A 25,216-nucleotide genomic window follows, 5' to 3' on the forward strand; every position below is an offset into this window, starting at 1 on the left:
AGGTGTGCTGTAAATATTGACACAGAAATAACTTTCAGGTGTTTGCAGATGACAGTTGAGTTGTTTGTGTGGAAAATGTCTGTCATGGCTGATATTAGTCATAAGAGACTACTTACAGTAAAAGCCATTAAAAATAACACTGATGTTTTGGGTATAGGATTTATATGAAGCTTCGTGGAAGGCTATAGAATTGGACATCATGACACAATCAGGAAATATGAAGCATCATGAAAAGCAACTTAACGTCACAAACACACAAACACGAAATATTTGAAAATATTCAATTGAAGTATCAAATAATATGTAAACTGTTCAGTAATTTGAAATTCAGGTTTACTTTATTTTTTGCATAATCTTTGTAGTTTGGATATGATTTGAATTCAGGTACTCATTACATCTGGTCATTATATGTTTTTGTACATACTGATGATGTGGATGAAATATGTGCCGCTTAACTCGTTTCTGATTAAAGAAACATCCCCATTAACTTTGAGTATTATGACAGTTGTTTGAGATGTATGAAGAACCAGTTGTATTTCTAGATCTGGTAACTGCGACACAAACCAGCAAAACTAACTCGGATCTCCTGCTACAAACACAGTAAACGCAGTCCACTTAACATGCATGTAACGATGTCAGGATGCCAACTCTGAGAGACGTAGCCATAACACACTATCATAACTTGTTGTACACACTGACAACAAAGTAACCTTCACTGTTCATGTTACATCATTGGTTGCCCATACAGCACTGGAGACGACCGAGGACATTGGAACGAGATATTATAGCTACGCAGAAATTTGACTTCGAAATTGAGTATCCCCACTTTTCAAGTACTCTTTGTCCAATTTGAAGTGCAGGAAATAAAAATATCTTTTAGATTATCTGGCTTGTGTGAATATTTCAGGATTACGTTAAGACTGGTTTCTATGATTTTCTAAATGGCAGGTAACACGCCTGCGATCTGAGTTATGTGATATATAGTGGTATGAACAAGATACCACGTGTATCAAATCTGATATACGCGGTAGTGGGGTGAATGTAGTACTGTATTCTCCTTTCATATTTGTTTCATATCTTGTTCATAATTTGTACATTACCTTAAATTCAGGTCCTTGGTTGATGTACTAAGGAGATGGTTTTAATGTAAAGGTATATTTTTCACTGAGGTCAAGTAAAATATTCATAAACTTAAACCAAACTTTTTTTAATAATTCTGCTGATGGGTTATGGATTAAACGATATAAATACAATGTGTAAGTGATGAAATAGTATAATATGTAATAAGTGCTAGTTACTCTGTTCAAGTATGTCTGTGATCATGTTTGTATGTTCTTAAAGCAATCATAACATGTTTGCTGATCACTGAGAGTGCAGTGCAAGGCACCCCCACCCCCACCCCCACCCCCACCCCCACCCCCACCCCCTTGAAGGATGACTCACTGAAGTTCAAGGTTTGAGAGTTGTAGGCTTGTGCTACCACAGTTATTCAGGTTGTTCACTGTTTACAAATCTGACAAATGGAATGATAGTTATATTCATTGTTTTCTTTCTGGTTGACCATAAGTGATATTTGATGTTTTCTGTCATTTCAATTTCATTTATTATCAATATGATGAAATGTAGAGACAAACCAAAAATCAAATAATTATTTTCCCTAATCTTTATTTACCTTTTTCTTATGAACCTCTTCTAAAATATTCATCATGAAAATGAATTATTCAATTTACCAAAAAGAAGAAACTCTTCTTGGGTACATTTTGTTTTGTTTTTCAGGAATTAAGTGAAGTGTCAGCATCTATTTTTTATAAAAATGTTAGAAATGTGATTTAGGTACGAAAGAGTCCTGAGTAATGATGTTAAGATCACTATCAACAAACATATCTGTTGTGTAGCACATACTGTCCCCTGTCCATCATTGACTGCCACTCTGACGTGCGGTATCTGTAAGAAGGTTTTTGTGGAAATCATGCCTCTTCTGACACCTGGCGACAGTAAATAACTCCCCCCTACCTAGATATATCGATCCATAACAAGCCCATATTTCCACCTGGTCACACACTCCGTTCATTAGCCACCGCCTACATCATCCAGGTGTTACTTTCCACGCTTTCACAAACATTCCTCCATTTTCACGTCTGTATTTGAAAATGATAAGCCTTTTTAGAAAATCATGAACTCTGTCAGTTTATTAATTTGTATTTATTTTGTCCTGGATGTGCCATACTTCAACATTGTCACGTTCCTTAAACCTCCCACCCACGAACCACATGTTACAGGTATTGAAGTATCAAAGGTAGTTGACAGGAGACCGTCTTAGTTTTTATTAGTTTTGAGGTTCATAGCTTGTCCAGGGGACAGTAAAGAGTGCATTACAAAATTATTTCAATTTCAGTGTATTGAAGACATATTCTTAAATCACACTGATGATATAATCAATCAAAAGATTGCCATAATTTGCTCCTACTGGTTAATGAACGTATCAAACTGGCACATTCCTAGCTTCTTTTATAAACCATTTTGGTTCACATTTTCAGATTTACTAGATGACCTTGCCGTATATGTGGACATCTTGAAAGAATATTTACCTAGCTGAGAAAGTAACAGCACCTTCTTTTATAACAGGTTGGAGATAGTTGTTAGACAAATAGTACATAATGCATAGCTCCATTTTCCTGACCACCTGTAGTCCAAAAGCCTTGCACTTGTTCCTCCGAACTTAGATATCATAGCCAACATCATATTTGCTCAACTTATGTCAAAGAATTCTGACAATCTTGAGTAAAGAAAGATATGTAGAAATATAACTGGTCAAAATGACACCCTTTCAACACATTGTAGTGATTCATCGAAGAAAGGACATGGTCATATTGACACAAGGGTAGGGAGAGTTGATTTAGGTTTGGCCTTCATGTACCCTACTAACCAAATCTTGATATATGACCCTGTGTGGAATTTGTTTTTTATCCCCTTGGGGCTTATTTAGCCTTCTTCAGCAGGTATGAAGATAAATTGATCGATCTTGAACTGCCATACGTTGTTGTGATTTACTCGGTCAAGCTCTTGCAAACAGTCCAGGCTACCATCCAAAGAATTACTGTCTCTGGAATACATTCTTCGGACATTTTCCAAATTCAGGCTCTGGGAATGGTGACATGTTTGTTTCGGTGTATGAAAATGTATACCTGTTAAGGCTTCGAGATAAACATGATCCCGAAGGTGGAAGTTATTTTAAAAGCGTGACTCATTCATTGGCTATCTGCTCCTTGAATAAAATTTACAGGACTAAAAATATGATTAGGACGTGATTCTTGTATACATTTTTGTCACTAATAAATGTTTAGTTGTTGAGCCTAGTGTAAATCAGTCAATATTGACAATATTTGCTTTTCTTTACAATCTAAAAATTTCCTTTTCCAGTTCTGACCACTAACTGATGATAATTTGCTTGAATTGCCATTCTATAGAATCACTTTCATAAAATAAATGAAGTTGTAAGACTTGCAGCTTACCCCCACTAGAGACAAGGTAACCCCCACCTCAAAAGTGTTAGATCTGGTAGATCTGGTTACCTGGGGTCAAGGGCTGGCTGTGACTCACACCAGGGCAAGGCTGGGTCTGATATACAGGGCTGTGTCAACACAGGAGGGTTCCTTTCTCCTCGGTGATAAGAGAATCAGTTAGATTTACTAAAATCCAAAGTAAAAGTGGAAACATGCCTTCCTCGTTAGGCAGTTCTGTGAAATGAAAGGTATGATTCAAAGCGTCACAAGTTGTATACCAAACCTTGGATTAACATATTAATGCTGTCATCCTGTACTATGTCTGAGGAATATCTATATATGCCTTAATAACACCTGCCTTGGTGTTAAAATAGGCAAATCTTGCTGCTTTCAGCATGAATTTGGTTAACAGACACCCAAAACATAGTGACATGAATAATTTGTAAAGTGAGATTTCATAAAGGGGGATTGTGTAAATTTACTTATAAGTGTCGTCAAGTCAGATATGCTAAGTTTAAATGGCAATGACTCATGAATGTATTATTTGTGTATAAAAAATGTATAATTTTGTTAGATGACACAATAGATTTCAAAACATTGTCAAATTTCACATTCAAAAAGGGAAAATTTTTAGTATGGCTTTTGTTTAATATTTCAAAAAGGAAATTATTGTGAAGATTATATCTGAAGAAATGTCCCAGTCATCTGAAGAAATGGTTCTGTTGATTCAAATATTTGGACTACCATCAGTCACTGGTTAGATTCATCCAGACTAGCAGCTTTTCAGTACCAATCACCCACTCACATGCATGCAATTAATAACTAATGTACCCATGTCATTCTTTAAAGTCAGTCATCAAATGCTTGTTCCAAGAACTGCCTTATCCACATACCCAAATGGCTAAAATGAAATTTAAAAAAAAAAGATAAATAGTATGAGAAAAATATGTTATCTGTACACTGATAAAAATAGTCTAACCTTTTTCTTTCTTTGTTTTTTTACTCATGAATGACAAAAGGTAATTACCTAACTCGTGTTTTATGCAAAAAAAAACAGTAATTACATGCAGGCACACTTAGGTCACATGGTACTTCAGATCTTCAAGCCTTTGGGTATCAGTTGATGACTTCCTTTACCTTTCATGATTATAAATCAGTACTTATATTTGACAGTTTCATAATTAGCCCAAAAGATAGAGAAAAAAAATGAAATAATGCCTTAAAAGAGATGCATGCTAACATGGTGGAAACCAGTGTAATTACAAGTCGTGATGTTTCAAATACAGTCACAGTCCCTTCAATAGTCTGTATGACTGTGGTCTGTCAAGGGGCCGTCTGACTGTGACATCTCATATATGCTGTCATGTCAGATATCAGTACTGAGTAAACAGAGCCGTCTGTGATAGGCTGGTGGTTCTTCAAGTTTTTTAATCTAGACATACGAGTTGACTTCAAAGATAAATACACCAAGCATGTGTAAGGAGTGAACTCATTGCTGGTAAGGTGTATGCAGAGTGGTCAGATGTGATTGATAAAGAGGATTCAGCTGGTTGTGAATGAGGGATTGTTTTAGTTTTTGTTTCTGGATTGCTTACTCATCTTAGCTCAAGATTGGTCTTTGAATATTCTTGTCTCAGTTTGATTTGGAAAGAAGCTTGAGGAAGCAATGTTTTCTTCAAACTGTGGCCTCTGTGAGCTGATAGCAGTTTAAAGTTAATAAGCAATAGTTTTTTAATAAAGATCATCAGTGATTCATGACCCTTTGGAAGTCAGATTTGGACAAAACTGGGTGGTTTTTCTTTACTCTTTTATTTCCGTGTTTGATAATTACAGAAATATCTTTATATTAGTTTTAGCAGTGTTCCCCGTGTACGGGTACAGCCACTCCACACAATGTTCTCATGCGGGATCTAACCCAAGCAGCGTTTGCTTGTCATGACACAGATCCAGGTTTGATAACTCACATAGGTACTATGTGTGAAGCCCATTACAGGTGTTTCCCATCGTGATACTGCTTGAATATTGCTAAAAGCAGTGTTAACTAAACTCATTCACTCACTCTAACCCAAGCATTACCAGGAACACCTTATCCATGGGGCTACCCAGTTTCCCATCAGTGTATTGGGTAATCTGCCCTGTTTATTGCTTTACAGAATCTTCTTGCTCTGTTTGCAATGACTGTGTGCCATTGTGAGCGGGTATAAGATGCTGAACAGTGTTAATCATCGAAATATTTGATGTTGCATCAGCGTGGGTAGAACAGAAAATCATTAAGACAAATAACGTTAATGGTCACCTGTGTTAAAACTGATGCAGAAATCAATAGCGATCTGTCGGTGACAGAGACAAAGCAGGAAAACACTTGTCGTATAATGTTTACCGTGTTAGGAATCCATTTTGCGTTGTAAGCTTAGGACAAATGATTGGTTTAAATGTGACTGATCACTGACATGATTTATGGGTATGGAGGACAGGGTCGTGTTCAGGTGAATCAGGCTGATTGTGTTTCGTGCAATATTATTTCGTGCAATACATATATATAAACATATGATTTTTATACTCCTAGGCACAATGTACTGATAATATCCAAATGACGTAATATGATTCCCAGGTCTTATCCCGAACACTGCATGATGAACCATTTTCAAGGCCTGAATTATCACTCTCAACATGAACAACTAGTTTATAATTTTACAGTTAGACAGCTTAATTCTGAAAATTATTCCAAGTCTGTGATCAGAAGGGCCAGTTAGCTAGCTATAGCCTAGTGGTTTGCTCATGACACGGACATGGTGGGTTTTCCTCATAGGGACACAGTGTGAGACCTACTTGTTTGCTTCTGTGACATTGCTGAAATATCACTAAATTTTGTGTAAAACCATATGCATGCTTGCTCAGTCAACAGTCAAATACTGTGATTTCTTTTAAATATTATATAGATTTTATTCTTGATTTTATTCATGATTAAAACTATTGATACATCATGATCATGAGTAGCACATTGTGTATGAAATGAAAATATAGTTTCAGACAAGTGTATTCCTAAAGCCTAGACACAAAAGTCTTCAAGAAATCAGTGGAAACAATATATATGGAAACAAATACATGTATAGTGTTTTTTTAATAGAATGATAATGAACTGGAAATCTAACACTTTTCATGCTTAAATATGTTTAAATCCATCTAGTTACATCCATGAAAGATGTTCATTCAGAGTTCCACATGGATAACTGTTGTTAGTTATACCCAGCTCGTCCCTCTATCACTGTAATATATTCTATCTGTAGTCAAGTATTTGCCCCACCTTCACCTGGAGGGATGTGTTTTGTCCCTGACAGGTAACGATGTGATGATGATGTCACAGATAAGACCATGAGTTGGAGACAGGTATTGTACCTCAGGGAGAAAGCAATTTTTTACTCTTTCACTCATGACACGTTTTGTCACTAGATGTGATGGTCCTGAATCTGAAAGTGTTATATTCAAATTTTGTACCAGATTTTCCTCATCGATATTCTTTTAAAAGATATACATATTTTCAAGTTGGCCCCAGTGTGACATTCTGTAAATAAAGATTACATATCCTGTTTCCAAATTTGAAAGTTGGCTCAATAATTTAGACTCTGCTCTGGGTACAGATGTTTTTGGCTGTTTTATGATTTTTCTGTCACTTATGTTTAATATGTCTTTGACAGTATATCTCATATGTGGATTGTATGTGCCTAATTAACTATTATTACTATCCTACACATACTGACCAGCTAAAGAAATGCAACTGGCTTTTTGTCAATTTTTGAAACAGAAGACATAAGCATGAGTGCTTACTTTTATGAGGTATCATTTTGGTCTTTTTTAACATGCATTTCTTTTGCTGTTCAGTATATATTAGAAACATTTCTTGGATAAGATATTCATGACACGTCTCTGAATGTGTGGAAAACTTCGCTGAGTTATCATGTACAAAATACAAAGCTACACATTGGTTTGTAAAGATTTCACAGTAAAGACATATTGTTAGTACACATGGAATGTATAGCCAGGGGGGAGGGTGATAAAGCTCTAAGAAGCAATTAGGGAGACTCAATTGGACTGTTATCTGTAAGATAGCCTTCAGATATAGCATTGTAGAAGAAACAGCCTGTGTCCTTGCAGAGTCCCATTGTCAGACCGCCTCACAGCCACTGAACCAGTGTTTGAAGTGTTTGTCTTTCACCAACTGTTTTCTGTAATACATATGCTCTCAAACTGTGGTGGAATGGGTTAAATGGTGGACTTTGTGCACTGGTGCCTGACTCAGAGGTAGTGGGTTTGACTCCCAGAAGGGACTCAACATAACAAGAGTAGTAGAATGTGTACGTGACTGAGAATGTGTGATCCCAGTTATAACATGTTATACCTCATATGATTATTTTAGTATGTGATGAAAGGGCAAAAGGGAATAAAAACTATATTGATTACCCAAAGAAAACTACTTAACTTAATACTCCGTGCTGATAATAGCATGTAAGTTTCCAAATGGCTGGAAAGATTGTCTGCAGCACTGGCAAACTGCTTGATGCTGCCACACAAACTGAACTTTAGTGAGGGTAGAATGACAATCAGTAACCTTATCATAGGCAACACTGGTATCTAAAGTGACAATCTCACAAGGGGCTGTGATGTCCCTTGCCAATATAACACTGACCCCTAATTAGCCTGTCTGACACAAGAGAATATTGAGACACCCAGGGTATAAGTAGCGGTAAAACCCTAGCAAGCATCAGTACCTCATTAATTTGTTGGTGTACGATACACTTGTCTGGCCGGTCATATTGACATAGACAGGGCTAGGTGTTACCCCTTGTTATATCACTCTGCCCTCAGTGTGCCCCATTCCCAACTCTCATAGACCAGCATATGTGGGTTGCAGGGTGACATTGCATCACTCATGTTGGTCATCCAGGCTGACCATGTCACCAGCCTATTACTGGAAGCCTGCTTAGCTTTATTGCATCATTGACCAATGGTCATAGAGTGAAGTCGTGTGTGGTCCAGTATTAACACAATCCACACTTGACCATTATGTATTTTTAGGCTGTAACCACTCAAGGTATCTGTTAGGGTTCTACTTGATTTCAATATGGTGGTGGACTTATCGTGTAAGGGTGTTTGATGGGCTTCTTTCATGAGGTATATTTAGAATGGCGTTACCACATGTGGGTTGGCAGAAGACCCTGCTAGAGTGGACACTAGAGTGTCAGGGGGTCAAGCAGTATTGAAGATAACACCCCAGTGTGTGTGGGGTATTAATGTGGACATCTGCCTTGTACTACATGGTCAATGTACTACACACATCCATGTTAGGGGCTTTGACCAGTGGAGACACTTGGAACCGTCCTTGGCTGAAATCTATCAAGTGTTGGAGTTTTAGCAATTATTGTTACCTCCTTGACATATTTTTTGTTAATGATAATTAAATATTAAGTTGTTGGATAGCTACTTAAATTAAGTTCTTAAATTAATTCTTGTCAATTTCTGGAGGTAATTTTTTGTGTCTTTGTTCTTGTTTACCCTCAAACTTGGCAATAATGTCAGCTCTACGACAGCAACAAAAATATTGAAGCTGTGCCGGACAATCCAGTGATCAATATTGTAGGCAACTCCACTCGATAAGGGTATGAATACATCTAATCAGCCACATCCAGTCTAAGCACCTGATTCATATGGTTACATTTTATTGAAAACTAAGGCTGCCATGGGTCTGTTCTAATCACTATGAATTCCCCCACTGTGACATTGCTGAAGGGACTGATCCACTTGCTTAACATTTGTATCCAGTTGTGTAGGGAGAGTATTGAAATCGCCTTCAACAGGCATGTTCCAGAATGATATTACATGTGCTTGTATTTGTTAGGAAACTATGTGAAGTCAGTTGATGGCTCCCCGCTGTTCTCTGTGACATGTGCTGTATACATTCAAAATCATGGCAGGGAAGTATTTTGTTTATTGATCAAAAGATTGTAACGATGTAGATTACAACTTTTACATAACATGTCACAAAATCCTATTTGTGTGTTGTCTTGGATATGGTGTGGATTCTGGCTTTTCAAAAACATGACAACATTTGGTCTGATAAGAAGTTCCAGTAAGGAATGTGGATGTATATATGAGTCCAGCTACAAGATATGTCATACTGTGGCTGTTAATCCCGCACCGGCATGGGACAGATAACACCTCTGTATTTATCAGTCAAGAAGCATGCCAAGTGACGCCAAATCAAGTAATGTTTTACAAGATATTCTGTTGACCAAACACAGGCTTCAAAAGATTAATTGTAGGCTCAGATAAATCACTTGAGGTGCACTGGTCCGAAATAATACGTAAAAATATGGATTTGTTGTGAGATCATGTGTAAATTGAGGTTGAGATATGTAAAGCCATGTTCAAACACAGATTCGTGTGATGTTGAGATATTCCAGATGATTAGTTACATATAAAAATGCTAATACTAAAAGATCTGGATGGATTCAGCTCAAAATACAGCAAGTTGGATAGGTACAATATTCCTTTTGGACACAAAGAAAATACCATACATTGAGACTCTTAAGGCTGAAAGATCGTCCTGGCTCTGTAATCCAGTCCACAGGCTTACTGAATGGTGCTAATTGTGGTATATAAGTGATTAATCCTCACACATACTGTCCATTGTGGGTTAATGAGGAGATTATATTATAATGGTAAGATATATGATTGGCTAATTGTCTGTTATGCCTTGGTCTGGTAGTTTTGTAAGGCAGTAGGGAGATACAAGGTTACAATTGAAGTTATTCTGTCGGAGCAACAAATTACCGTGACTGTAAGCACTCGTTCAAACAAACTTACCTGACAACAAGGACATTATGTTGTCTGCTTTGTGTAATAACCTGGATGCAATCAGGGGGGTGTTCCAGTGGATGCTCTGATGAACACAGCCTCATTTCGGATAGATCCTAACAATGCTTTACTCATCGTAGACCAGGGTTGTCAAAGACAGGATTGTTTACAAAATTTATGTTATGCGATAAAGTGGTATGCAGGTTTTTGAATGAAAGACTTCTTTCAAAGAAAAGAGTTTGTATTTCTTAATCCTTTACACATTACTGAAATAAACTTTTGACTTGGAAAGTAGGTTGGAATTGTAAATACATGTTAGTGAAACATCGCAAGTCAGGATGACAAGTTTAAGATATTATTGCCTCTTCACAAAGATACAATTATCAAAGGCAAGTATGGATTGCGTATTATGGCCCACTAAAACAGCAGACGTTTCAATCTGGCTTTAACATGTGGACAGCCAAGAAATACATGTCTAAAAGGAAAAGTAATGTCATGTAAAGAAGCATGTTAAATTGTTCTTGCATGTGAAGTAGTGACGAACATGGATGATTGCGGAGTCAAGACATGAACAATTTGTAACTTCAAAAATATGACATGTTGTTTAGCGAGGACAAGTACGTGATCATGCATGTGCCATGAGTGAGGGATGTCTTCTGAGTTAGGAAGTTGTCCTCTTTCCCTAAGAATATATTAGAGTAGGTCTACTTTGACAAGAAATTGAAAAAATTTACAGTGACTGCCAATTTAATTTTCAGTATTACTTTCAATTATGTGGATGTGTAATAGATGCAATAAACCATGCTATAACTTGTTATCACTATGTGATAAAATATGCAAATGAGGTAATCTGGCAATACACAGTCTGTTTGATCTGTATATTATTGACTGGTATCCCTTATACATTTTGATATAGGGGTGTCCCATTAATTAATCTGTGGACAAACATGGCTGCAAAAAGTTTAGGAACTATAGGATAAACTAGAAACTTTACTCAAACATTGTATTGATGCACTTTTCACCGTAACTTGACTGAGTAGAAATATATCAATAATGATTATTTTAAGAAATACGTTACGTTAGTATTTTATGACATAAATAGCATAAATTACCAATAAAACGTACATCATTTTGACCAGGGCCTTGATTTTTGTTTCTTATATGTTATTTATGATATGGCTACATGCTCTGCTTCCTGATATGATAATATCATTTTTCTGTACATTTGTAATTAATTTGATTAAATGTTTTCTCATGTGCCCGGGACTGCATGCCAGTGACAGTATCCATTTATCCATTACTGATGAAGTAACATAACGGATGTTGAATTACGAATGTTGAAATGATGATGGAAAAGATATTGCAATGTTGATTTTGACAACCTTTTTGTTGATGATGGACTTCATTACCCAGAGCACGCAGAGAGTGTTTACATCACTGTGTTAGTGGTCTGGTTTATTTGTGGCCTACAGGCAGACCAATGTACATAAGTGTTATCCCAGATCAGGGATACTCTTTCTTGTAAACTGGCCCTGAATCTGCATACATATTAGTTTAGAATGGTGAAACTGTAATGAATGACCACAACCTTAATGAAGGATCTGTTATTATGAAAGGTTTCAGATATAATCATGTTCAGGGTGGTACTTTTTTGTACACCAGCCCGGAGTCTGTATTTTATGTGAGACGGAAGGAATGACCATAATATTTAGGAGGACAGTGAAGCATCCCATCTAATTAATGCATATCACATCCAAGTACAATTACTATACATGGGTGTGAGTTATGGGAAAATCTTGTGGCCTGGATCAGCATTGCAGTTTGTCATCAGGAATATAGCATGGGTCAGTCAGTCACTTTGGATGAATATCACTGCAGTTTTCTCTGATTATTTTTCAGTATGAATTACAACCAGTTTCATGGAAACATTCTCACAACAGAGTACTTGCTGGATTGTGTTTGAACGCATTTCATTGAAGCTGTGAGCTTTAAAACTTGACGTTATGTCAAGGTGACAATCTTCACGATGTATATTCTGTGTCGAGTTGACAGGGAAGGCTTTCAGATAGGTTGATGTGTATATATGTACACTGCCTTGAACTGTCTGTAAAGAGACACCATGTCTACTTCGTATGCAAATGGGATGGAATAATTGTCTTGACTGTATGTTACTTTTGGTGCCTTGGATTTACCGAAATGTTTTGTTTTAAATCAGAAGATAGGCCACTGTGGGTAAGTGTGGGCTTCATTAAGTCATCACGTGTGCCTTTGAATGTCATCAGAATTCCTTGATTGTGTCTTGGTAAAGTTTTAATCTTATTATCCATTCAAATAGAAGAGCCTGGTTGTGAAATATGGTTATTAAAGGAGGTGGGTTATTTGGTGACGTGTATCTCTAGTCCATGACTTCAGAACAGGACATTGTGACATATATACTCATTTCTAAGAGAAGGTGTCTTCACAGTGTTTCTTTCATGTACTTATCATCTTGATTTTGCCTTTAACCCCCAAAAGAACCTGTTTCAGAAAGTAATCAAGTATTTCCAATGATACATATTTAGCCAGAACTCCATGGAGTTAATTGACATTTTGTTGTGTCCAGTAAGGTAAACTGTCTGCTCCATCAGTACCATGAGACTATCCACATACTCATCCTGAATGCCAAAGTTAGAAGGTTCATACGGACTCCTTAAAAGAAGTTAAAGAACACAAATTGTTTAACAAACAGTCCTTATTATCTGGAGTATGTCTGCTTTTCATGTGTTGAGCACACCACTGTCATTGACGCAATCACGAGACCCATGAAGCCCAGGGTAGTAAGTGGCCTTCAGCAAGCCATGCTTGTCATAAGAGGTGACTAGCAGGATCAGCTGTCAGACTCATTTACTTGGTCAACCCATGTCTTTGTATAACAGTTATATAGATTGATGCTCATGATGTTGATCACTGGATTAGCTTTCTCTTTGACTAAAGGTCACAACCTCTAATTCAGTTATCTGACTGTGTATTGGACAATAGTCATACCTTTTCATCACAAAGACCATTTACTTATCATTGGCCTTAAGTTATCATTCACCATCTTCTATAAAGTAATGAACAATGTGGATTATTTATTTGTTTTGTTTTTTTTACTTCTCAGAAGCTGAACACTGGACTCAGTGAGCGGCGACAAGCAGGTATGCATATTTTGATCAATTGTTCTGCTTCCACAATGTATGCTACTCAAAGATGTTACGGATCATCTGTTTCTGTCTTGCAGGAATAGTGATCTATATATATCCTTGACAGATTCACACAGATTGCATGAAGAACGTGGATGTTCTTTGAGTAGTATACAGTCCATGGTTCTACTTCCATAACAGCAAAGTTGCTAGGGTAATATTATGCATGCATGGTTAAAGGTGCATTTCTTCACATGATGTTTTCAAATCCTTACCTTGCGTTTTAAATGTGCGTCAGAGCTGCAGAAAATAATCCTGGTTTATGGAAATTAGAACCACATATATTTCAAAGAATTTTTTGCAAATGACAATTTGATGCAGAAAGGTTTTAGAATAAATTCATCATGAGATTGTTGCTTGAACAGTATTGAGCAAAAGCAAGTGACATTGTATTTATCAAGTAATAGTTTGAGGAAGAGAACGAATTATTTCACATATTTCAAGAAAATATTTATTTAACAACAATGTAAATTTAAAATGAAAGAAACTATTCTTCCAGTTTCAAATAAGTGTTGTCCTAGTGCAGGCTCTTTAGTTAAATATGTGTAGAAGAAAAAATGTGACTTGCCATTGCCCAGTACTGTACAGATGAACTGTTAGTGTAGAATGTAGCATGGAACTTGAAACAGAAGAGTCTAATCAAGGTAAGTGGATTGTTTAAAATGGTTTCTGTTACTCTGACATTTCTTACAGGAATTGTTTTTGCAGTCACTATTTCAATTAATATTCCAATTTCCACATTATAATCTCACAGGTCTGCTTGTTTGCAAGACTGACACAGGAGGAAGTTCAATTTGTTAATGTTTCATAATGTTATATGAGAACAAAAACCACGATACTTCAGGCACTTATTGTGAGGTCAAGGTAAAGGTTGTATGGAGCTGATATGTGCCATCTCTCACAATGTGCACTAAGGGTTTCCCTTCAAAAGTGTTTTGTAAATATTCTTCATTTACTTACAAAAAATTAAAACAATAATTCTTTGGGGTGAAGGTCATTTTGTGACATTATTACCGTGCTTGCCGCCACGTAGCTGTGTTCAATTTCCCATTACTATCCATACAGATTTCTTTATTTATCCTAATTAATTCTGTCCAAAGTGAAGCTTTAGACTCTTGTGCCTTCGTCTTTGTCTTGGTATTTGATGTGCTCAAATACAAGCACATTATCATGTTGTTTCTACTCTCTCGGTGTCGTGAACATTTGTGGACATAATGGCTGTCGTGTTTCTCACATCTTACAGCTATGGAAACTTAGCTGCGTTAATTGTCAAAAGTGCTGTTTCATTGTTGGGTACGAAAAGGGACTATTTTATCTGGTGGATGGTCTTTAAACACTGGCATTGTGGACAGTCAATATGGCGTATCACTGCTCTGACCTCCCGAAGTCCAGTGTCAATATACAATACCTTGCTGAGAGTTTTTCAACATACTTTCTACAAGGATGTGCTTCTTTTGTCTTTGAGCTGCAGATTTTTGTACACATATTTGTGGAAGAGACTTACAATCAACTGTTGTCTGGGGGTTTTTTTAAGTTAAAACTTGGTACCAAGTTATACAGATTTTTGTATATATCACCAAAAAATATTTGAATATTATCGAAATTGCTTTCTGTTAATGTAAGTAGATTGATCTTCTCTGCATTAATGCAAGTCATTAAAGAGCCTTTAGATTCATCAATCTGTGTGCGATATTGAGCTAAATAATTTGAAAATAAGTCTGAACCATGTTTAAAAAATAAAGAATTCTCACCTATGATATTCAGAATCATTCCTAAACCTCCAACAATGAGGAAGAATCTACACTTTTTTCTACAATTGATACGTTTTAAATGAGAGAGTGAGTGAAGAAACTAAAATCACTGTCAAGACTTAATTCTGAGCTTAATAACATGTGACTATAGTACCATACTCCATATGGGCTTAATGCTAGTCAGTCTCCATGAAGACCTGTCATCAGCTGGAGTAATTCCTGGGTTTCCAAGGACAGTTGTGCTGAAAACTGCAATTACCAAGTGGAACAAGATCAATGATGACCTCTTGTTAGGCCAGTTCATTAGTCACTTGGTCTGCTGAGGTCAGTCAGGACTGGGGGGGAATTCCGCAGTGGCTGGCTACAAGTCTACTGTTGTCCATTGTTAAACAAACGCTGTCCAAACTCGTATCACATGAGAACACTGGACCTGTGTCCCTCTGACAGACACACTGACTGCTGACAACATGGAGGAGCAACTTTATGATCAATGATAATGCCATTTTGTGATGATGATGATGACGATGATGATGATGACGATGATGACCATCATATACAGTATTCCTCAGATGTAAGACTCAGATTTCAATCTTTAAAATATGCACCAACATTTACACAAAAACGTGTAAGTTCTCATATCTTCTTTTCATGTGATGAATATTTTATACGTATCTTTGCACATTTTCACAAGATCCATGGTAATGAAGCAAATTGCAGCTCATTTATGTTATGAAAAAGGGAGCCACATTTTATTGTGTGATGCAGTGAAAATCAACACTGGTTTATCTGAGTTGAGCACTTCAACCATGGAGCCACCTAGTGCTGTGTTAATGCATCCCTTAGGTTTGAATGAACCTAAAATAAAGGTTTCTAAAGAGGTAATGAACTGAAACCTATCCCTAAGCTTGTGTAAGTGCAGTTGGGAATCTCATGTACAGGTGCATATACTCTTCACTCTAGTTAAACTGTAGTGTTCATCAAAATGTCATATCAGAATTGTAATATTCTTAAGGCCAAATTAAACTATCCCAATTCTTGATTTATCAGATTGTAAAAATTCTTTTTGATTGTGTTTATACATAGAAATTTATGCATTGAGTTCATGCGAAAATATTTGAGAAGTGGTTGAGAATCACTTTGTTTCAGTTAATTGTTTTTCAGGTTAAGGTTTTAGAAGAACACATTTTTGCAAATGCAAAATTATGAAACATGTACTTAGGAACCTGAGATAGCAGACAGATGATAAAAGTGATAAAATTACTATTTTGTGACTTATCACTCCATGGTGTAATCCTTGCATGATATTAGTATAGTTCAGCGAACGCCTCATTCATTTATTGGGTATTGAGCCTTCTCCAGATTTGATTGTTCCAGGCACGCCTTCATTCCTAGACTGTGTCAGGTTAGTGATATAAAAACTGTCCCAGATACAGAAGATAAACACCAATAGAAATAATTACATTAGCATTTGATGTCGGTATGTTTGAGTAATCTAGATACAGGAGATTCATTTTAACTTCATATAATTTGTAAATAATAAGGCTGAAGTCATTTTTACTTCTTGATTTTGTCAGGCCCAGATATGATGCCCTGGTTGAACATACACAAGATGCATGGTCTAGTGGAGAGAATATCAGCTACAGTGTGGTACATGTTGTTACCTTGCCTTGTACTTGGGTTTGAGCAGATAAAACAAGGACTAGTTGGCTGGGGGCAGTATACTGTGTCTGGGTGGAGTATCCGTGTTAAGCTGCAGCAAGGTGTCAGTGGGCTAAGAAGAAAGACCAGACTAGAACCAGCACATGCACATTTTTACAGAGACAGGATCATCACTGTGTAAGTGCAATAATCTTGAAGATGATGTTGAACCTATTTTCAGCTGACCTCACCTCTGCTTAGAGCTGTGGATGTGTGTCAGGTGCTCTATCGCCACGTTCCCACAGCACCCTTTCACTTTCTTTCTTGACAGAGTTATGTCCCTTGCCCTATCTTCCCAGCAACATGCCTAGCCACAACATGTTTTTAGACCCAATATCACAAATGTAAACAAATGAAAATGTCAGATGTCATTCTTATGGAATTAATGAGCAGTAAGAACTCTCAACATGTCTTAAAGATTGATGGTATTGGGAAATTTTGATCGCTTTGACCAACAAAATCAGTCATGACAATGAATGGGCTCTCACTATTCTTGAAGCTATGACTTGTTTGAACTGTATAAGCCTATATATCATAGTAATATGTGTACAAAATGTTGTATTCATTTCATAGTGAATTGGAAGACATTAAACACAAAGTACCTACTGAGGCTTGACAGCTTGTGAGTGATTGACTTGCTCAAAATATAAAGTTAGGAAAGAGGTCATGGTGGATGTCTTTCTTTCAAATGTCACACTGGTATATGCTGGTATATTAATGTCCACAACTTTTTTATTGAATGTATAGGAATGTGGGAGTTAAATGGCGCAGGTTGATTAAGTGCAGTCTGACCAAGGACCAACTTGGCTCAACATTTATGAAACCAAATAGGAAAACTTGGGACATAGGTCACGGGAGCAAGTAACATAGGATTGTCAGTTTTCATTGTCAGAACACGTTTACCTAAAGGCTGCAGTAAATAAAGGGTTATTCAGTCTAATGAGTACACTTTAGATTAGCATTTACAGATATAAATTTGGGATATAAGATAATTTAAAAGTTTATGAACATGTATTGTTTGTTAATTATTTAAAAGGTCGGGTGGGGTAGCCTAGTGGTTAAGGCATTTATTTGTCATGTGGAAGACACTGGTTCAATTCACCACATTGGTACAATTTGTGAAGCCCATTTCTGGTATCCCCACCATGATATTGCTAGGATATTGCTAAAAGTAGGTTAAAACTATACTCACTCACTAATAATTTAGTAAAATAAAATAAAATAAAATAGAAAGATCGTGAGTCACTGTGATCTGATACGTCACCAATGGACATGCAGTGGAACATTAAAATGACAAAACAAGAAAACAGCAATTAAGAGATGTGTTGAAACCTGCCCATGAGAAGATAGTAAATACTGTTAGGTACAGCAGATAGAAGAACAAACATAGTCCCCCAAATAATGTTATGGATGCTAGACACTTAAGTCAGAACACACGTAATTCTTTTTCGTATTGCCATTGTCATACTGCACTTTCTATTCTTTCATGCATGTAATTATTTAATTCTTTAAACGGTGACCTTTTGTCACTATTAGCTCATACTAGTGTAGCACTTTTTGTCCTCTGCAGGTAATGTAGACTAATGCTTAGTCCCTGAATATATATAATTTTGATATTAACAAGCAAGTATAAATTGAAAAAGAAACTCATGGAGGCCAGTGATTCAGAACCTGGGGAAATCATTTAGGGCTTTAGCATTACGGGGAGGTGGCAGTAGGGAAAACAATGTAGTTTCAGGGACTGTGAGACGGACTACACCTGATGCTGGAAACAGGATTGAATGTGTGCATGGAATTTCTCCACATCTGTGGCAGTCCTGATAGTATAAACCACAAGGGGCCATCATTGGCAGTTTCCTGTCTCCATGAATACAGATTTTATCAAAGGATATCACACAGTTCATATTTACGTTGTTCTGTCAAGCATGAAACTTTGGTGACAGGAACAGTAGGTAGTTATTGGCTACTTGCCTGCTGCGGGCAGCTGAAGGAGATGTTGTGTTGGAGATGGGTACTGAGGGGTATCTCAGGACATGGGTAGGACTAATGTGAACCTGATTACATGGGGTGGGGTTCAGCTGAGTCTGAGGGTATGGTATGGGCTCAGGTGGGTCTGAAGACATGGCATGTTGCTCAGGTATGTTTTAACTTTCATGGATAACATGGGGCAGGCCTTCATTGTATCTGATTTAGTACTTGTATGCAACAGAGAAATAAATGGAATATTGAACATATGACCTTAAAGGAAAAAATCTGTATATGAGACTCAACGGAAAATGTCCAGATCTATGTAGACCGACTACTGGTCTCTGAAATGAACATATTTTACTGAAAAGGGTTCATATTTTAAAAAAAAAGAAATATTATATTGAAATGGAGCCCTGAGACTTTCTTCATTTTCAGAAGCTAAGGGAATCTAGACTTGCCACAGTTTCTAGACTTGTAGGATAAATATGCTTCGGGGTCTGTATGACAGACTAAGTTTGATGCTGCCTGTTTTGTGAAGTTCAGTGATTAGGTCAAGAAATACTTGAAGTCTTACAGCATAAAACATTGACTGACCAAGAGACTGTCCTCAGTAAGGACATACAAGCCCAGGTGTTCATCCAGGTGTGGGCATATATACAGATATCACCTGTGTCATACAGATACCTGTCTACCAGGAATGCTCCCTAGGCTAGCAACATGTGGCAGGGATTGCTACTGGACGACCAGGGGCATGTGGCCAGTGTTTCTAATTAGATTGCCATAAACACACGACAGGTTTTTGCTGAGGTCAGGGGTCACCTCATAGAATCAGTGGTGGTAATCAGTAGAGATGGTGATCCTACTTCCTGTCTGGGTAACACCTACAGCTGTTCTTCTTCAAATAGTTCATGTTTTGTCAGTGACAACAGATGTCATGTGGTTGTCCTCGAAAATTATATAATTATTGTTTTATCAAAACAGAACAACTGCAGCCTGTGAAATTTGTCCATTTTCAAAGAAAATTGAACATAGCAGATAACAGAGAGTTAGAGAGGCTGGACGGGTTGTGGTCGGTATGTTGTGTGTACCCCACCTACGTGTTTTTATATAGAAATATACCATAGCCAAAAGTGGAATACTAAAAGATGCTCGTGGAATCTATTTCAGAGTGTGGTGTTTTCTGGATTGGAACTGTCAAACAGTTGTAGCAGATGCATTGGATTGTACTCTATAAGAAAAGACCATACACAGCAACAAAATATTTCACAGAGCAGTATAACATTTTCATTCAGACGAAAGGGAACAACTACACATTGTTTCTGTGTTGGGTTGCAAAACATGGACTCATCCATGTAAGGTGGCATGTGCGTTTCTGTATTTTGGCCTTGTTTAGTGTACATTACCATATACAGAATGTACCTGGGGTATATATCTATAGTGCTTGTGCTGACAACAACCCCTTCAGCATTAATAAGATAGCCCAATGGAAAGTGCATTTGCTTGTCACATGTCAGACTTGAGATTTATTCCCAGTGAAGGTACAATCAATCTAAACATTGTGTCCATTATTTTCTGTCCTTTCTCAATGTACCTTTCAAAGCAATAGTCTAATTATAAAGAAGCTAGTATTTCTATCCAGGTATTTCCAAGCTATGAACACTCTATGAATGAATGAGAAAGGTAAATCATTTCCGCCAAGAATGTTGAATCAAGTCAGCATGAGTGAGCACATACCATGAACATCACCTACACAGCATCCACAGTGGTTCATTGAGGGGAGGGAGGAGTGTCTCTGTCAGAAACCATTAAAGTTGAATAATTAACATCTTGTATTGTTGGCTACCTGAATGATATATAGTTGTCGATCAGTGAATACACTTGAGTGACTTTGCAAAGATGGTTTACATATGACAAGTATGGCCACCATTGATGTGGGATTGACTATGTTTCACCTGTTTACCTCTTGACAATCACCTTTTGTCAGGGCAGCGGTGGAATGGGAAGGGTGTTATAAAAGCATTTTGTTTTGCCTGGTTATCTGTGTGTACAAAGTTTAAAGAATCTATTGAAGATGATTGATTGTATTTAAAGTGCTTGGAATCAGAAAGCATGTAGACAAACTGTAAACAAATAGTGCTGTTTATTCACAAAGATTGTAAGACATATTTAGACAAGCTATGCTTGTATGTTCATTTTTTTCATCATTATTCATACAGCAGACCTTAAGACGACCCTGTGTTGCACTCAGGTGGCCCAGTGGTTGATACAGTGGCGACCTTTTGTTGCACTCGGGTGGCCCAGTGGTTGATACAGTGGCGACCTTTTGTTGCACTCGGGTGGCCCAGTGGTTGATACAGTGGCAACCTTTTGTTGCACTCGGGTGGCCCAGTGGTTGATACAGTGGCGACCATTTGTTGCACTCGGGTGGCCCAGTGGTTGATACAGTGGCGACCATTTGTTGCACTCGGGTGGCCCAGTGGTTGATACAGTGGCGACCTTTTGTTGCACTCGGGTGGCCCAGTGGTTGATACAGTGGCAACCTTTTGTTGCACTCGGGTAGCCCAGTGGTTAATACAGTGGCGACCTTTTGTTGCACTCGGGTGGCCCAGTGGTTGATACAGTGGTGACCATTTGTTGCACTCGGGTGGCCCAGTGGTTGATACAGTGGCAACCTTTTGTTGCACTCGGGTGGCCCAGTGGTTGATACAGTGGCGACCTTTTGTTGCACTCGGGTGGCCCAGTGGTTGATGCAGTGGCGACCATTTGTTGCACTCGGGTGGCCCAGTGGTTGATACAGTGGCAACCTTTTGTTGCACTCGGGTGGCCCAGTGGTTGATACAGTGGCGACCTTTTGTTGCACTCGGGTGGCCCAGTGGTTGATACAGTGGCAACCTTTTGTTGCACTCGGGTGGCCCAGTGGTTGATACAGTGGCGACCTTTTGTTGCACTCGGGTGGCCCAGTGGTTGATACAGTGGCGACCTTTTGTTGCACTCGGGTAGCCCAGTGGTTGATACAGTTGCGACCTTTTGTTGCACTCGGATAGCCCAGTGGTTGATACAGTGGCGACCTTTTGTTGCACTCGGGTGGCCCAGTGGTTGATACAGTGGCGACCTTTTGTTGCACTCGGGTGGCCCAGTGGTTGATACAATTCCATCTTTAAGTGGCATATTTAGAAGCTTGTATGATGAAGAAAAAGACATTTTATAGACAGGCAACTTCTTTATTGCAACAGATGCAGTGTTTCAGTGTAGATCCTTACAACTGATGCAGTGGCTTGTCATAAGTGCTCATTGTGTTACAGTGTATATTTTGTTCAGCTAGATCTCATCCATTTCGTCAGCCAATATAATCAGCCCAGACTAAGTAGTAAACAATTCTCTCTTTTTTTTGTTAATTTCCACAAATGGAATGTATCAACAAAGAAGCAAAAACCCTGTGGGCCATTCTAATCACAAGCAAGTGGTATCAGGAAGATAGCACGCTGCCATTCTGCATGCTGCAATTGGGAGTCTGGTGGAAAATGTCATGTGAAAATACAGATAATTACTTAGTTGCCACTTTCTCAAGACCTTCTCAACCAGTCAGGATAATATTTACAGGATATGTTGTGGTTATTGCTGGAATTTGATTGCAGTAGTGTTGTGTTTGTGATAAAGGAAGTAATTGACAGCACTGCTCAGATTGCAGCCTTTAGAGAGCAGCATTGTGTTTGGTCGAATACCTTCTACATGTATGTTACTGGAGCAAGCTAGGAAACCCCAGGTTACTAGAACTGGGGAATCCTATGCCAAATGTCTTCTAGGTATATGTTACTTCAGTTGGGGAATCCCATGCCAAATGTCATCTAGGTATATATGTTACTTCAGTGTGGGAATCCCATGCCAAATGTCTTCTAGGTATATGTTACTTCAGTTGGGGAATCACATGCCAAATGTCATCTAGGTATATATGTTACTTCAGTGTGGGAATCCCATGCCAAATGTCTTCTAGGTATATGTTACTTCAGTTGGGGAATCACATGCCAAATGGATTCTGGATGTAGGTTACTTCAGTTGGGCTATCCCATGCTAAATGTGTGTTTTGTGTTAATTGCAAATTAAGACTTAATGAGTTGATTTCAAAATAGACATTCTGTACCTCTAAATTCTCCACCACTGCTTTAAGATCTTCTCTCCTTTCATTCCTAAAGAGCCATTAAAGAAAATCTGCATCTCTCTCTTGACCAATTGTAGCAATGTTTCTATTTCCATCAGGCCATTATAACGCATCATGACCATTCTCTGTAGTCTGCCCTTAAGGGTGTGTCTGTCATAAATTTTCTTTGCTGAGTGACAAGGTAGAATCTGTAAGTGTTTACATTTATTTGGTTTTAAATGATGGATGTATTGATTGTGATTAGGTTTTGTATTGTGTGAACAAATTGCTGTTTCTGCATACTGAAGCGTAACACCTGGTTCAGGTCTGATGAAATATATGCTGAGTAAGCGAAATATGTAATAAAGGAAATAGTTTGTTTATTGGATGTAATGTCGTGATTGTGATATTGTTTATGTAGTTGAGATGTGTTTTGAAGAAATACTGTATACAAAAGCAGAAAATAGAATCAATAGCCAGGATTGATTCATTTTTTCTGTATTAGCTATCTTGCATGGAGAATATGAACACAAAGGCTATCTTGAGAGCAGGGCAAATGTCAGGCGAATAATTAGACAACTGTGGAGCCCTGGGTCATTCAGACCACCCAGTGTTCTTGTACTGAGATAGGAAAATATACACCAGCAGTTACCACAAGCCTGGTGGAACTAGCTTTGTACATATTGGATCTCATCCTTGTCGTGAAACTTTAAAAGACCTTTCATCAGGGAGGCGCCACTTAAAGCTATGCAGAAAACAAATGAACATTTAAGATCATTGGGATTTGTGGTGCTGTTACTTAAGGTGAGTGATAAGTAAAATGCTTGCTAAACTCTGTTATACTAAAAGAAGATGTGAAAATTGCTCACAGTTTCTAGTGAACTGAACATTGGAGATTTAATTTCATCAGTTTGTTTATGACTTTTCCAAACTTTGTTTACATCTTCTCATCATTTGGTTACGACTTTTAACTAGAGTGTGTGTAACTTCCATTAACTTGTTTACTAATTTCTTGAGGAAGAAATGTTGAAGTTAATCTCAGTGTTCTTAACATCTCATTAACAGTGTAACTCAAGTAGCAGAAACAGCAAAAATCAATCTGATGGTAAAGAACTGGAGAATTAATTACGAAGATGCGTTAAATCATCACTTTACATCAAACCACCGTGTTTCTTCATCCACCCACCTGTTTGGGGCAGAGTTCAACAGAGGCTACATTTACAGGATTAAGATGCTCAGAGATCAAGGCTGCTGCCCTGTAATCTCACACCCAGGGGAAGTTTTGACCAAATGTCTTGAAAACTACACACCACTTATCAAAAGAAATGTGAGTTGTGTAGACAAAAGGTAACTTGACTCTTGGGCAGGATCAGCAAGAGGGAATAGCTCATGCAGATAATGATTTCTTCTTCCAGGAATATACAGTACCTGATGTTTTGACAAACAGCTTTCAAGATATAAAAGCAGCTGCACACTTGGAAATTAGGTTTGCTTCTTGCCATATCAGGAAACTAAATGTCTTCTTTAGTTATTATACAAGGACGAACAAGAAAGCAAAGGAGAAAGACAGATATCCTGTTAAGGGATTCATCGTATCCATCAAACATTAGTGTAAATCTGAAATATTGTTTAAGTCATTGAGTAGACTTTATATTTTTTATGATTAAAAATATCATAAAATAAGTCATTATTTGGTCTCTAGAAGAGTGTAAGGCTTTTAAGTGAGAAGCAACACCCACCTGTGGGTTTAATCTTTTAAAGTTGATTTGCTGAAAACTCCTCAAATCCAAGAATATAATCACACAGAAATAGGTTCATATCAAGATAATAATCAAAAGCTATTTTTGTGCAAAGCAAAGAGATACTTGTAAAAGTTAAATGTCAGTTTGACAGCTAACCTGAACTCCTACTAATGTTAATCAAGTACAAAGACAAACTTATAGCTGAACGATGTTCCACATTTGATGAGATGGAGGTGCGGGATATAAACCTTGCTGGTAGTAACAGTTTCAAATGTGTACACTCTAGAAGAATCTTAAACTTTGAAAAGTTACCTTTGAAGTCTGTTTTTCTGTAATATCACGGGAC

General features: G+C 37.6%; 1 protein-coding gene across 4 annotated transcripts in view; it reads left to right on the top strand.

Annotated features, from left to right (window-relative positions):
* The window catches only part of LOC137274572 (rho GTPase-activating protein 7-like), a 152,004-nt gene that overhangs the window by 56,091 nt on the left and 70,697 nt on the right, over positions 1–25,216 (top strand). For all 4 annotated transcript variants that reach the window (XM_067807833.1, XM_067807832.1, XM_067807835.1 and 1 more), the window contains one exon: positions 13,495–13,531. In XM_067807833.1, coding sequence (XP_067663934.1) covers positions 13,495–13,531 — 37 coding nt within the window. The remainder of the gene's footprint in view (positions 1–13,494; positions 13,532–25,216) is intronic.

The sequence above is a fragment of the Haliotis asinina genome, chromosome 2 (genome assembly GCF_037392515.1).
Source record: "Haliotis asinina isolate JCU_RB_2024 chromosome 2, JCU_Hal_asi_v2, whole genome shotgun sequence".
Taxonomy (NCBI): Eukaryota; Metazoa; Mollusca; class Gastropoda; order Lepetellida; family Haliotidae; genus Haliotis; species Haliotis asinina.